We start from the raw sequence: 16,283 nt of genomic DNA on the forward strand, positions 1-16,283 counted from the left end.
TGACAATGAATTATCTTATTGGCATAATGTTGCCCGTTTATCTCAGATGTGATCCGGGGTAGAATAGGTCTTCAGCAACTCCCACTTTCGGTAAAAGGCAACTATCTGGTCTTAAGAGGCGACTTATGGGATCGGGTAGTCAGGCTCTCTGACTTGGTTGATGCATGTCATCGTGTCTAAATAAATTGGGTGGATTGATGCTCATAATGTCAATCACTGGATCGCCTGGACCAATCTTAATTACTTACAGACTGCCATCAGTTAGCTGGAATGCCGAGTGTGGCGTTAAACCAAAACAAACAAACAAACAAACAAACAAACAAACAAACAAACAAATCTAATGTGTCTTCAGTATGGTTGAGAATAAATGACAAAATGATTTCAACCTTCAAGGCTAGATTGCATCAGCCTTGTCCAGGGCTCTATTTGTTTTTTATTTTTTTATTTTGTAGATATATATTTTCAAATAAGCTAATTTGGATTCAGGGACTAAAGGTTAATTCAAAGTATGGCTAGCATTTCACAGACATGTTGACAGCAGCAGACAACACAAACACCGACGACACAGAGTTATTGCCTTTACATACTTGGTTACGTTTGCTAAACTGCATTTCATCGGTGGTCAGGTTCAAGGTCATATACATATCCTAGTATTCGCATTGGTGAGAAGTTTCGTATTTCACAGCAGGGTTTGTTGTTTGTTTACCTTATCTGTCTGTGAGGTACATAGGAAAAGCCTCATTGCCGCTTCAGTGAAGAATTGGAATTAAGTATTTTATATGTGGTAAGATAAGGAGTGATCATTTCCTTTTAACCTGTGGTTGAGTGTCTGCTCAGAGAGTGGATTTAGGTTGGTGGTTTGATCCCTGGCCGCATCATAGCAAAAAGATGGTACTTGTTGTTACCCTGCCTGGTGCTCAGCATTAATGGGATAAAACAAGAACTGGTCGGCTTGGAATCAGCATACAGTGTCTGAGTGGTTGAGCGTCTGCACAGAGAGTGGAAGATGGAAGTGGATGGTCGATGGTTTGATCCCTGGCCCCATCATAGCAAAAAGGTGTTAAAAGATGGTACATATTGTTACCCTGCCTGGTGAAATGGGATGAAACAAGCACTGTTCGGCTCGGAACCATCATACAGTGTCTGAGTGGTGGAGCGTCTCCTCAGAGAGTTGAAGATGGAAGTGAAAGGTTGTTGGTTTGATCCCTGGCAGTGTCATAGCAAAAAGATGTTAAAAGATGGTACTTGTTGTTACCCTGCCTGGTGCTTGGCATTAATGGGATAAAACAAGCACTGGTCGGTTGGGAGTCAGCATGCAGTCTCTGAGTGGGGCACCCATGTTAAACTGTGGCATGGTATCTCAGTGGGCTCGAACTATAAATCATCGAACCAAGATGGCAGCGGATCATGATCATTCCGTTAACCACTGGTTTGCCTGGCCCAGACTCGATTGTCTGTGACACATGCGTATTCGCCGTAAAAAGCACCCTGCTCCAATAAGCTCCAACGTCCAGACGGATTTGTTTGTCTAGTCTTTGTAAGCGCCCCACAAAGAACATTCACAAGTCTGCAGGTTCTTGTGTATATTGCAGATTTCTTACTGAAAAAAGTAGTGTGGAAACTGAAGAAAATCATTGCCTAGTAACTAGTAGTCTGTCTCACAGTCCCTGAACCATTTCATTTTTCCTTCCTCCCAGCCTTACTGTAATGCAAAAGCCTTAAATGAAGCAAGTCTAGATTTTCCTCACTTTAAGGATATGAATGTCCCGTCTCACTTGGGCTCCTTTTCAATTAAATGGATTTTTTTGTTTCTATCAAAATATATATTTTTAGAGACTAAGAGGCGGTCTAACTAATATCAAATGAGCTTGAGTGTCGGTGACATGTGAACTCGTTTGTTCTTACTGCTGTTGATCATTGATACCTCATTAGCAGGGTTAATGTGTGTATACAGTAAACTATGTTTATGACGAACACGCTTATACCAAATGACGATGTAACGAACTGTTTTTTTCTGTCCCAGCCATTGGCTGTGTATATGGTGTATATGCTTATAACGACCTACAGTTATAATGAACTAAAATTAGTGGTCCCTCTTCGTTCGTTAGAACCATACCGTAGTTTACTGTTTTAACAGAAGACATGATCTGATTCTTCATCGTGATTGCTACTGTTCATCTATTGATGTCAACATCTGAGATTCCATGTCATAATATCTGTTATTGTCATAATATGTGCCACGCATGGAGATTTGCCAGGATTTGTTTATAAATAACACACATATGATGAAACTGTTTCCCTTACCTGCCTGGGCCACAGTGTACAAGTTTGTGGACAAAGATACATGTACAGATCAGTTGTAACTGATGCGTGCAAATAAATAATGTAAGTAACATTTCTGAATTGTATATGATAAACATGGCAAGAAATAAATGATATTTAAGATGTTCGGAGATGTGAAGGAACTTCAAGCTCAGATATCATCTTAACTTTAAAATATATGTTAATTTATTACAAGTACAGACCATGAAAAGAACCTATTATCTTTATATATAAAGATGTTGCAGCGTAAAGAAAACCATGAACCAGCCTTTTGAAATGCCGAGCTCCACATCATGACACCTTTACCTTAAACACTGTAATGGGAATTGAGTATCACTGTGGGGAGCTTACAAAATGCATGTGTACAAAAAGGGGATCCTGTGAAGGTCCGGGGTAGAATAGGTCTTCAGCAACCCATGCTTGTATTAAAAGCGAACTATGCTTGTGATAAGACTAACGGGATCGGGTGGTCAAGCTCACTGACTTGATTGATGCATGTCATCTGGACCAGACTAGATTATTTACAGACTGCCGTCATATTCCTGGAATATTGCTGACTGTGGCATTAAACAAACAAACAAACAAACAAAACAAACAAGCAAACCTTTCTTGTCAGTTAAGACTCATAAATTTTTTTTTTTTTAAACTATTTAAGAAACCCCACAAATAATAGTAAAAAGTATCACTGGCTGGGCAAAGGTTCAATCATGCTCAGGTGATTAATGTGTTTTAGTTGGTTTACAGAAGTTTGTTTTGTTCTTACAATGTCAGTTGTTGAAAAATATATTTAAAAAATTGTCTCGAGCTGAATGAAAGTTGCCATTTCCCCCCCGAAACAATTGCACAACCAGATATCATATCAAAGGGCTGTAATTCTTATCAGTTTACACTTCTTCAAACTTTGCAGTAAACACTTTGCTATATATTTCGTATTTCTCAACGAATCCTCTTTTCAACACAAACTAATTAGAGTGATATTTCACATTAACTTATATATTTTGTTTCTTTTTATCACTAAAGTCGGTGGTAATAAAAGTCAGTTTGATTTTAAATTTGTATTTTGCTATTTTTGATGTCAGCGGATCTGTAAACTCATTAAGAATTAATCGCCTCATTAGAAATTGAAAAAATAAATACATTGGACTAAATATTCACAAGCTGCATAGGATGACAGTCTTTCTGCTAAGCGGTCTGCTCACAAGTATTCAAACTGGCAGGGCTCATCAATGTCATCTCAAAGTTAACATTGAGACACTGCATGTCCTACAAACAGGAATGTTTTATAGGGGGAGGTTATAATAGAAGCTAAGGAAGTTGGTACATTTGTGTCAAAGCTGTACGTCAACTCTACAAATTGATAGAAGTGGGTGCTGGGCGATTTAATACCTATATTATGGCAGCACTGAAGCTTTGCCTTGTGAGGACTACTGCGGGAAAGGATTCATTGTTGACTCTCATAGTGGTCATGGAACGTGTACAGGGTTATGGGAGCACCTAGACTCCAGGTCAACGTATTTGCTTTAGGATCTTAGCCTACCTGTCCTGAGAGTCCGAGGGGGTACGAATGTCATATTTTGGGTGGGTGGGGTGTGCATTGGATTTTTTTGTGACATCAAGAAAAAAATATTGCTTCAGGTCTTAAAAATAAACTTAAATGTTCACTGGGCATGCTGTATAATCTGAGACAAATTGTGAAAAAAAGATATTGTACTGCTTCTGACAGATAGGTTTTTTTTATATATCAGTGGCTGCCAAAATTTTTTTTTTTTAAATACCTTAATGTTCACTTGATATGCTGTATGACCAGAAAAAAAATTGTTATAAAAAATGAAGTTTTTCTGCTTCTTACAGAGAAGTTTTTTCTAACTTAACACAGTGACTGAAAAAAAATCTTCAATCAAAATCAAAATGTTCACCAGATATGCTGTATGAGGTTAAAATAAAAAGTATTGTGAAAAAGAAGTCTAGCTGCTCCTTTCAGAGAATATTTTTTTAAAATATCTTAACACAGTCACTGAGTACATATTCAAAAGTGAGTGAGTGAGTGTGTTGGGTTTAACACCGCTTTTTTACAGTATTACAGTTATGTCTCGGCGTGTTAGTTTGATTTGGGAGGAAAGCCTGAAGTCACGCAGGTCTTAGACCTTTACCACCTTGGTGAAACCCACGAGCATGGGTATGGTGCTGACAAACCTAGAAACATAATCGTGGCGAACTGGGATAATTATAGGTTTCAGGCGTGCCAAAGGGACAGAACTCTGCACAGTGAATTGCGGTGCCTTAGACGACTGGACTTCTATCAGAAGACCAGCACCCCATGGCCCCTTATAGCGCCACCACGGTAACAAAGCCTCCATTTTAAGGCTCTAAAAAGTAACATTATTCTCTTAATTTATTGTACTTCTTAACAAGTGATATATCTGTGATATACTTCTGTTTCTAAGATAATGCCCACTTTAGCTCTGAAACAAGTTTATTGGTTTTGTAATCCCAGTCCTTTCAGTTGACCTGGTTATAAGCATTAATGTGAAGGTGTGTGAATATGTACTCCATTGACACAATGACATAGTGACACACTTCCGCAGACTAGCATCCCCACATTGCATCATCTGTATACGAAAACCAACCACAACACAACACAGTTGCCCTGGCAACCAAGGTGATCAACCAAGGTCAGGATCATTTAAGAGAGAAACGAGTAAGGAATACTTCCCTATAGAAATCAAATAACCTCGAACCAATAAATAATTTGTACAATATGTATTTGATATTGCATTACTAATCACAGACTAGCATTAGTTCTATAATTAAAGTTTTCTTGTTTAATAGTATATATCTATAAAATATAAAATACAATCCAAGTGAAGACCAGAAAAATTAATTTCAGACCTGAGGCAATCTAGACTTGCCAAATGAGTGCAGACTTGAGTTGGATATATTTCTTTCTTTATTCTCTAGTGTCAGGTAGACAGATGTGGTCAAGTCTGATGTTTTTTACCTTGCATCATCATTAATTACATCATCATGATTATCTGTAAACTCCTCATTCAGTGACCAGGGTTTCAAATAGGAACATAAAGTTTACATCAACATATCCAAGATAATCTCTCTCATTTCGCTAACATTTCCTATAATAACCCAATAACATTCCTGTTTAAAGTGAATCACATCTGTCGACAGTTAATGTACACAGATGTTTGGAAAAGTTTGTTGAAACATATAAATACTTATAATTTTCAAAACATTTGAATTTAATTTGTTGTGGCCTTAACTAAATTTGTGACAATTGTAAACAATAACAAGAATTATCAGGATGAAATCTTACATCTGGATGCTCCCTTATGTGTGACCTACATATTTGTTTATCATGTAAATATAGTCGTACACTGTATTGATGGCCATGACACAGCAGTCTGTAGGTTCTGTGGACAATGACACAGCAGTTGGCTATCTCGACAAGCCCTGCACCGTGAGGCGTGATAGAGTGGTGACATAGATCCTACTATGCTATCTGGGGAAAGGGAAGGGACTATTTATACATATGTTTTATAAGAAGGTCCTTAAGTGTAACAAGTTCTGTTCTGATGCAACTGGCACTCAACAGGACTGTGACACTATTCCACTGTGATATTGTGGAGTTGCCAGGTACTACATCTGTTAATGTTATTATACTCTATCTCAAGCAGGGGCGGTCGGGTAGCCTAGTGGTTAAAGCGTTCGCTCGTCATGCCGAAGACCCGGGTTCGATTCCCGACATGGGTACAATGTGTGAAGTCCATTTCTGGTGTCCCCCGCCGTGATATTGCTGGAATATTGCTAAAAGCGGCGTAAAACCATACTCACTCACTCACTCTATCTCAAACACAACGGGAATGGATCCAGGGTGAAGTGAGGTGAAATTGGGTTAAACTTCACTAGATACCATGCCGCAGTTTATCGTGAATACCCCACTCAGACACAGTATACTGACTCCGAGCCGACCAGTTCCTGTTTTAGCCCCTTAATGCTGCGCGCCAGACAGTGTAACAACAAGTACCATCTGTTAACATCTTTTGGTGTGACGTGGCCAGGGATCGAACCGGGCAGACGTTCTACCACTAGACCACAGAGGCGGTCTAATCCAGGGGTTAGTGCTGCTTAACGTACTGTGAGTCCTGGAGATGTAGAGGATGGGCAGCAGCAGACTAGCGAGATCTGCTGGTTAAACTGTGGGAACAATTGCTTTGGCATGGATTGTTGCTCATGCTATCAACCACTTTTCTGGGTGTGGACTTGATTAATTACAGACTGCCTGTTAAAGTGTTGTAGAGCGGGAGAATTTGCTGACTGGTGCATTAAACAATATTCACTCACTCACTAGTAAATTCATTAGTAAATAGAAATGTCAACATATAGCATGAGACTACGGTATAGACAGTCTCTGGACAGACTTTTTATTAATGATTAATCATGGAATCCAGAACTGACAAGTTAGGAATCCTACAAGAAAGACGAAATTGTGTTGCTTTCACCACTATCTTGCCAAGAGTATATCTGCTATCTTGCCGAGGGTATATCTTCTATCTTGCTGAGGGTATATCTACTATCTTGCTGAGGGTATATCTGCTATATGCCAAGGGTATATCTACTATCTTGCTGAGGGTATATCTGCTATATGCAGAGGGTATATCTACTATCTTGCTGAGGGTATATCTGCTATCTTGCAGAGGGCATATCTACTATCTTGCTGAAGGTATATCTGCTATCTTGCTGGAGGTATATCTGCTATGTTGCTGAGGGTATATCTGCTATATGCTGAGAGTATATCTGCTATCTTGCTGAGGATATATCTGCTATCTTGAGGAGGCAATATCTTATAGAGTGTAAGTAAATAGAAATAGGGCAGTTACTCTTCCTGTTGTGACCACCAGCTGTGGTTGCTTGACACTCACTCACGTGGCCACTCACCGCACAGGTCCAGAGGTCACTTGACCATACTGACGGCACTATGGCATTGTCTTATCACAAGCACATTTATAGGTCAAGTAGAGCCAACAAAGCAGCTTTGTAGATTTTAATACTTTAGGGCAACCTTAATCACATATGGTTGAACAAAATTAAATTTGAAAAGAAGAAATAGTGTAAAACAGATGATAAAAAAAATACAGGAGCAATTGTCCCCCAAACAAAAAATACCTCCACTGCGGGGAATCCCTTTACTGGAGGTTAACTCAGGTTCCTGGCGTTTGATGTGCCACACAATTTCAACGATCATGATGATCATCTGACCCCCGCAATGCTTTTGCTTCTGGTTTCCTGATACACAATGTCTTTTTTCTGTCTCCTCACCCATTTGATTACCGTGTCCACAACTTACCGTATTCCACGTAATAAGAGCCAAGGGCGCTCTCAAAATTAGAAAAAGGGGGCTCTTATTAGAATATTATTTTGGTGGAAAAAAGAGAGTTGAAAGAAAAATTTCGTGGTTTATGCTGACAGCCTGAAATGTTTATTTACGACAGATATATTTTTCCAGAATTTAATTGCCCATAATTAAGGGTGAATATAACGCACGAGTGCGAATAAATACGTCTTGTGTACATTGACCAATCGGAAGGGGTGCTAATTGTGATTGTTCACTAGCCAATATGTTAGCAATTATCGCCGTGGGTGCTTATTACGTCGAATACAGTATGTCACCTTAGTAACAACACTGAGATGCCTTCACTTGTTTACTAAGGAAATTAATCTCTGACAGGCATTTATTCTGTAAAATAAGGCTGAGAGCAACTGGTATTAGGGCTGGGATGGGTAACTCCGGTTGGGTGGTCCTAAGTAGGACCCGGGTACCCACAGGACTACCCGGACCCGTGGTTAGTCACATGATATATTGTTAAATGCCCAAAACTCACTATAGCTAAGTGGTTACAGTACAAGTCGCTAATGTTTGTATTTCTTTCTGATGATGGACACATTCCTTTTGACTTGTATATGTTGGAGTAAAGATAAAAGTTTCAGTGTACAGATGATCTGATAGTTTGATACATGTATCTGAATAATTTTGACCAGGGCTGCGGTAAAAAAGTTACCAATCAGACATTTTGTTCCCAACTCTTGAAACCTGCAGTGGGTACCGGGGTAGGGTCAGGTAATAGGGGGTCGGGTACCCAGGTAGTAAATTTGGACTCGTCCCAGCCTTAGCTGGTATTTTATTACCCAAAGAGGTCGTGTAATTTCATCACTTTCACTTCCACATTTAAGTACTTTCTATGAATATTATGACCTTTTTCTCTCTGAGAAATTGACTAAATGTATCAGGAAAATTTATCTTGTATTTTGAAGTTTACTAAACAATTAAATCATTCCGAGTGTCTTGAAAAATAATGTAATGGGTCCAGAGACATTGTTGGCTCTACCATTTGTGGCTAGCAATTGTATGCTTTGAAGCTCAGATTGAAAGCATATTTTGTCTCAAACAAAACTCTCAGCCCCCTCCCTCTAAAATATTGAAAGGATGTGGCCCATTCAACAAAGAGATCTTAGTGCTTAGATGATCGTAACTCCTATTCTTTAACATAGACTTGTGCTAAGATCACTTTGTTGAATGGAGGCATGGTATGTTATATTTATCATTTAATTCTTTAAATTCTTTCACTATATCAAGGAATGTTATTTTACGCCACACTCATCAATATTCTAGCTGTGCCACACTCATCAATATTCTAGCTGTGCCGCACTCATCAATATTCTAGCTGTGCCCCACTCAGCAATATTCTAGCTGTGCCGCTGCTCTCAGCAATATTCTAGCTGTGCCACCGCTCTCAGCAATATTCTAGCTGTGCCACCACACTCAGCAATATTCTAGCTGTGCCGCACTCAGCAATATTCTAGCTGTGCCGCACTCAGCAATATTCTAGCTGTGCCGCACTCAGCAATATTCTAGTTATGCCGCACTCAGCAATATTCTAGCTGTGCCGCCGCTCTCAGCAATATTCTAGCTGTGCCACCGCACTCAACAATATTCTAGCTGTGCCGGATTCAGCAATATTCTAGCTGTGCCACACTCAACAATATTCTAGCTGTGCCACCGCTCTCAGCAATATTCTAGCTGTGCCGCATGCAGAAATATTGTAGTTATGCCGCACTCAGCAATATTCTAGCTGTACCGCACTTAGCATTATTCTTGCTGTGCCGCTGCACTCAGCAATATTCTAGCTGTGCTGACGCTTTCAGCAATATCCTAGCTATGCCACCGCACTTAGCAATATTCTAGCTGTGCCACCGCACTTAGCAATATTCTAGCTGTGCAGCTGCACTCAGCAATATTCTAGCTGTGCCGCACTCAGCAATATTCTAGCTGTGCCGCTGCACTCAGCAATATTCTAGCTGTGCCGCCGCTCTCAGCAATATTCTAGCTGTGCCACCACACTCAGCAATATTCTAGCTGTGCCGCACTCAGCAATATTCTAGCTGTGCCGCTCTCAACAATATTCTAGCTGTGCCGCTCTCAGCAATATTCTAGCTGTGCTGCTCTCAGCAATATTCTAGCTGTGCTGCTCTCAGCAATATTCTAGCTGTGCCACCGCACTCAGCAATATTCTAGTTGTGCCACTCTCAGCAATATTCTAGCTGTGCCGCTCTCAGCAATATTCTAGCTGTGCCGCCACTCTCAGCAATATTCTAGTTATGCCGCACTCATCAATATTCTAGCTGTGCCACCGCTCTCAGCAATATTCTAGCTGTGCCACCGCACTCAGCAATATTCTAGCTGTGCCGCACTCAGCAATATTCTAGCTGTGCCGCACTCAGCAATATTCTAGCTGTGCCGCCACTCTCAGCAATATTCTAGTTATGCCGCACTCATCAATATTCTAGCTGTGCCACCGCTCTCAGCAATATTCTAGCTGTGCCGCACTCAGCAATATTCTAGCTGTGCCGCCACTCTCAGCAATATTCTAGCTGTGCCGCACTCAGCAATATTCTAGTTGTGCCACTCTCAGCAATATTCTAGCTGTGCCGCTCTCAGCAATATTCTAGCTGTGCCGCCACTCTCAGCAATATTCTAGTTATGCCGCACTCATCAATATTCTAGCTGTGCCGCTACACTCAGCAATATTCTAGCTGTGCCGCCGCTCTCAGCAATATCCTAGCTGTGCCACCGCACTTAGCAATATTCTAGCTGTGCCACCGCACTCAGCAATATTCTAGCTGTGCCGCACTCAGCAATATTCTAGCTGTGCCACCGCACTCAGCAATATTCTAGCTGTGCCACTGTCAGAAATTTTCTAGCTGTGCTGCTCTCAGCAATATTCTAGCTGTGCCGCTCTCAGCAATATTCTAGCTGTGCCACCGCACTCAGCAATATTCTAGTTGTGCCACTCTCAGCAATATTCTAGCTGTGCCGCTCTCAGCAATATTCTAGCTGTGCCGCCACTCTCAGCAATATTCTAGTTATGCCGCACTCATCAATATTCTAGCTGTGCCACCGCTCTCAGCAATATTCTAGCTGTGCCACCGCACTCAGCAATATTCTAGCTGTGCCGCACTCAGCAATATTCTATCTGTGCCGCTGCACTCAGCAATATTCTAGCTGTGCCACCGCACTCAGTAATATTCTAGCTGTGCCGCATGCAGCAATATTCTAGTTATGCCGCACTCAGCAATATTCTAGCTTTACCGCACTTAGCAATATTCTAGCTGTGCCGCTGCACTCAGCAATATTCTAGCTGTGCCGCCGCTCTCAGCAATATCCTAGCTGTGCCACCGCACTTAGCAATATTCTAGCTGTGCCACCGCACTCAGCAATATTCTAGCTGTGCCGCACTCAGCAATATTCTAGCTGTGCCACCGCACTCAGCAATATTCTAGCTGTGCCGCTCTCAGCAATATTCTAGCTGTGCCACTGTCAGCAATATTCTAGCTGTGCCGCTCTCAGCAATATTCTAGCTGTGCCACCGCACTCAGCAATATTCTAGCTGTGCCGCCGCTCTCAGCAATATTCTAGCTGTGCCACTGTCAGCAATATTCTAGCTGTGCCACTCTCAGCAATATTCTAGCTGTGCCACTCTCAGCAATATTCTAGCTGTGCCACTCTCAGCAATATTCTAGCTGTGCCACTCTTAGCATGTTCTAGCTGTGCCGCTCTCAGCAATATTCTATCTGTGCCGCTGCACTCAGCAATATTCTAGCTGTACCAACGCACTCAGCAATATTCTAGCTGTGCTGCTCTCAGCAATATTCTAGCTGTGCCACTCTCAGCAATATTCTAGCTGTGCCGCTCTCAGCAATATTCTAGCCGTGCCACTCTCAGCAATATTCTAGCTGTGCCGCTCTCAGCAATATTCTAGCTGTGCCGCCACACCCAGCAATATTCTAGCTGTGCCGCCACACCCAGCAATATTCTAGCTGTGCTGCACTCAGCAATATTCTAGCTGTGCCACTCTCAGCAATAATCTAGCTGTGCCGCTCTAAGCAATAGTCTAGCTGTGCCGCTGCACTGAGCAATATTCCAGCTCTATGTATAAATCTGTAAATAATTGAGTCTGGACCAGACAATCCAGTGATTGACATCATGAGCATCGAACTATATAATTGGGATACGATGACATGCATCAACTAAGTTAGCGAGCCTGACCACGCCTCTTACAACAAGCATGGATGTTGAAGACCAGTTCTAACCAGGACCTTCACTGGAGCACTTATGGCCTGCAGTAGAACGATGGAGACTAATAATACTGACACAGGTCTCCATGGGATCTCAGTGAATAATTGTTTTTAATTATTTTTCTTTAAAATTAGAATTGATTGTTTGATAATACCAGTATAAAGTTAAAATCTGAACATTTTACATCAAATATCTTTATGGTGAATTTACAACTTTTGTTTAATGTTTTCTATTTATTATGTTAAGACCGTTGCTGTGATACATAAAAGAGGGAGAAAAAGTCATAAGCTGTTGGTATTTTAGTTTTCTAAATACACTGAGGCAAGTTGTACACTTGTATGAAGGACAAGGTCAAGACCCTGCCTTGATTGCATCACCTACATAAGGCTTCCCACATGCCTGTCATTCGGACGTCAGCCATAACATCACGGTAGAGTCACTCACACTCTGCTGTCCTTCACCTTCACAATCCATGGTGGGAGGGGCTGGGGTGGTAGGGGTTGGCATGCAGACAGTCAGTTTCATTATTACCTCTGATACATCATAAACCAAACCCAGGTACCTCTGACAGATGAACTGTCCAAGTATTCTGGAAGAATACCAAATAACAATAACAATATTAGACCAGCCTTTTTTCATATTTTGGATCACAAAAATGCCAGCGCCAATTAATAATAACGAGAATTAGGCATTTTGTTCTCTATCAGTCATGTCAAAATATAGTTCCTTTTGAACCTTAAAGTCAACATGAATGCTGTTTGTGTGTGGTTGTATAATTTCTGATTCTGTAAATATCACAATAATTATTGCCATGTTTGATGTGTCTAATGCCTGCATCCCATGTGTTTGTATATTAAAGTCGCATTGTTTATTGTTGACAATCACTCAGTTCTTGTGTTTATATTGACGATGACACGGCAGTTTTCTATCAGGGGCAAGCCTCCCCTTGAGGTCGAATAACCACTCAGAAGGGGAACTTCTTGTGCTATTTATAGCACACACATTAGGTCAGCCAGTTCTGTTCTGATGATGCAACCGGTGCTTCTCCCTACCTTGACACTGTTCAGTGTACCAGTGTTTACAGGGTCTAAATTCTATAAAAGCTTGGAGTAATGTTGCAGTCACATGTATCCATCAGTTTGACAAGAGGAGGCGTTTAGTGGGATATTATTTACTATGGGTGCCTTCATTGGGACATTGTCCTGCAACACTGTTCAAAGAGTTCACACCAGAACGGTAAATAACAATTTACTTACATTTGATATCCATGTGTGCACTGTTTTATAATTTTAGGTTTTTACATATTTTTTACCTGACCTGGGTCAGGTGGAATGAAAGTGATAAAGATATTTCTAGCTGCAATCAGAAATTAAATGAAAAAACAAATTGGCAAGTCTGTGAATATTTCTTTTGTTAAATTATTACAACAAATACTTGGGTTCTTTTAATTCAGAAGGTACAGAACACAATCTTGATTTTGTTTTCCTAGAACACAAGTAAGTATAAATTACTAAACCGTTTTGTGCTTTCTGGTAAAAAACATATCTACACATTAAGTATTAAAAATGAAAAGTCATCATTTGTATTTATAACCTGCAAATCATTGTGATTTTAGATTTCAATATAATGCCAATAATATATCCTAAAGTCTTTCCTCTAAAAACAATGGAGTACCTATACATACTGCCACTATGCTTGTCATAAGAGGCGACTATCAGGATCGGGTGGTCAGACTCGCTGACTTGGTTGATGCATATCACCGATCCCAATTGCAATTGATGCTCATGATATCAATCATTGGATTGTCTGGTCCAGACTCGTTTATTTACAGACCGTCATCATATAGCTGGAATACTGCTGAGTGCGGCGTTAAACAACAAACAAACAAACCTGTACATACTGCTCTCCAATATACATCCTGGCACTGTCACCAGTCACTGTCCTTGCATTTTGTCATTTGACTAGTTAATCTTTCATGGTATTACAACTGCATAATCACTGGACTGTGTGTCCATTGAAGTGAATGTATACATATTTAGACATGATCACATGTACCAGGGACAAAGGTTGTAATAATGTGGTTATTAGGCAAAGGGATTTATGACGTTACTTACAGTATTCATAGATGCCATTATCTAAATATTAATATACAACCGTGATCTTTATGATATCACTTTTCATGTTTATAGAGATTATTAGCCAAGTGTTTTTTCATACCACAAATATCATAGGAATAAAAACATTTATGCTTCGAGTTAGGAATAACATTTGTATAATGCAAGCCTCACTATAATGTTTAAGAGTTATTTCCACTCATTGAAGTAACTTTAGAAGCTGTGTATGACAACAATGTGTGAGTCCCATGAAAATCCGGGGTAGAATTGGTCTTCAGCAACCCATGCTTGCCGAAAAAGGCGACTATGCTTGTCGCAAGAGGCGACTAACAGAATCGGGTGGTCAGGCTGGCTGACTTGGTTGATGCAAGTCATGGATCTCAATTGTGTGGATCGATGCTCATTATGTCAATCACTGGATTGTCTGGTCCAGACTCAATTATTTACAGACCGCCGTCTTATAGCTGGAATATTGCTGAGTGCGGCATTAAACAACAAACAAACAAACAATGTGTGAGTGATTGCCCCCTTTATCAAATAGCTCCGATAACTGGCAGCCATGTTTGATTACCGGACCACATATACATCGAGGAGCCCCAATCTAATGCCTGGGAATGTCAGGCAATAATTGTTTTATCAAGCACACATTGCTTTGAACTCATTGCAGGTGAAGTGCCGTGATATGACTGGAATACTGTTAAAAGCGGCGTTAAACCCAACTCACTCACTCACTCACTTACTTGCTTGACCATTACCTTGGGAGTGGTGCTTTATCCTTCACATAATAATATCCTGAGTCACATGATGGGTGGACAGGGTTTGACGAGGTACATGGCATGTACACCAGAGCCTGAAGGTCGAGAGGTGTACACCAACATTCATCATTATTCCATGGCGCCGCCAAGGTCTGTCTGTAGTAATTGTCTGAAAAGTCATGCATTTCTTTTTTTTACACAAATATTTATAACATGTCAAATTTGGTCTACTTTATCTTAAACTTCCTGATATGTTGTTAGTTGTTCAGTTTATATTTTTATTTAATCCCTGAAATGCAGGACATTTGTTACGACAACAATGGGAGGGACAACAGTGCCTACGTGCTGGTTCATCACAACAATTAGCTCTGCAACCATGTGGCCTGATGAGGCTTATAACGGCACTCATTTACTATGGAAAGGGGGCGGTCGGGTAGCCTAGTGGTTAAAGTGTTCCCTCGTCATGCCGAAGACCCGGGTTCGATTCCCTACATGGGTACAATGTGTGAAGTCCATTTCTGGTGTCCCCCGCCGTGATATTGCTGGAATATTGCTAAAAGCGGCGTAAAACCATACTCACTCACTATGGAAAGACTATGTTTATCAAATTCAGTATGTTGGAGGTACCAAATTTTTTATTAGATGACCAGGTATCTATTTAATTTTGCATAAGCTCTTGACATGGCGTCTATTAGAAGCCCAGCATCTATTCTGTTTAATGCTGGCACAGTGGCAACTCATTACCTTGTCGAATCCCACATTCTGCGGTCACATATAGGTACATTTGCAGGAAACGGTCATTATTAATCAGCAGCACATCACAGTATAATATAGGAAACTGTTATCTGGAGATCTAGCATCTACTAGAGGCCCGGCCTCTATTTTTTAGACAGAGATTATTACCTGGCTTCTGATAGAGGACAAGCAGTAATCATACAGTAATCCTACAGTAATCAAAAACATGGTGTAAGATGTAAAACAGGGAATGTTTGTTTATTTGTTTGTTTTTTTAATGCTGCACTCAGCAATATTCCAGCTATATGACAATGGTCTGTAAATAATCAAGTCTGGACCACACAATCCAGTTATTGACATCATGAGCATCGATCCATGCAATGACATGCATCAACCAAGACAGCGAGACTGACCATCTGATCCCATTAGCCGCCTCTTACTACAAGCATGGGTTGCTGAAGACCAATTCTAACCTGGAATCTTCATGGGACATAAAACAGAGAATGAATTGAAACCAATATTGTTCATAGTGTTGATTAATCAGTTTTGAAAAAATAATAATTCAATTTTAATTTGTTTGCCATTTTGATAAAGACATGATTATATTGTTGCCATGTTGATAACTGACATCAATATTTTCGTTTCTTTTAATACATAAATATAAATTTAAAAAACTATATTTTATTTTTTTATGTTAACAGTTATTTTTTCACA

At 40.3% G+C, this 16,283-nt stretch overlaps 1 protein-coding gene across 3 annotated transcripts in view; it reads left to right on the plus strand.

Moving 5' to 3' along the window:
- Window positions 1-16,283, plus strand: part of LOC124123537 (haloacid dehalogenase-like hydrolase domain-containing 5) — a 58,920-nt gene that overhangs the window by 8,382 nt on the left and 34,255 nt on the right. Inside the window, exon 1 of one of the 3 annotated variants that reach the window (XM_048401764.1) lies at window positions 13,063-13,201. The exons of the other annotated variants lie outside the window; for them this stretch is intronic. Coding sequence (XP_048257721.1) covers window positions 13,142-13,201 — 60 coding nt within the window. The 5' untranslated portion in view covers window positions 13,063-13,141. Of the gene's footprint in view, window positions 1-13,062; window positions 13,202-16,283 lie in introns of those variants that run through there. 3 annotated transcript variants of the gene reach the window in all.

This window comes from Haliotis rufescens, unplaced genomic scaffold, assembly GCF_023055435.1.
Source record: "Haliotis rufescens isolate VD_foot unplaced genomic scaffold, xgHalRufe1.0.p SCAF_23, whole genome shotgun sequence".
NCBI classification, from domain to species: Eukaryota; Metazoa; Mollusca; class Gastropoda; order Lepetellida; family Haliotidae; genus Haliotis; species Haliotis rufescens.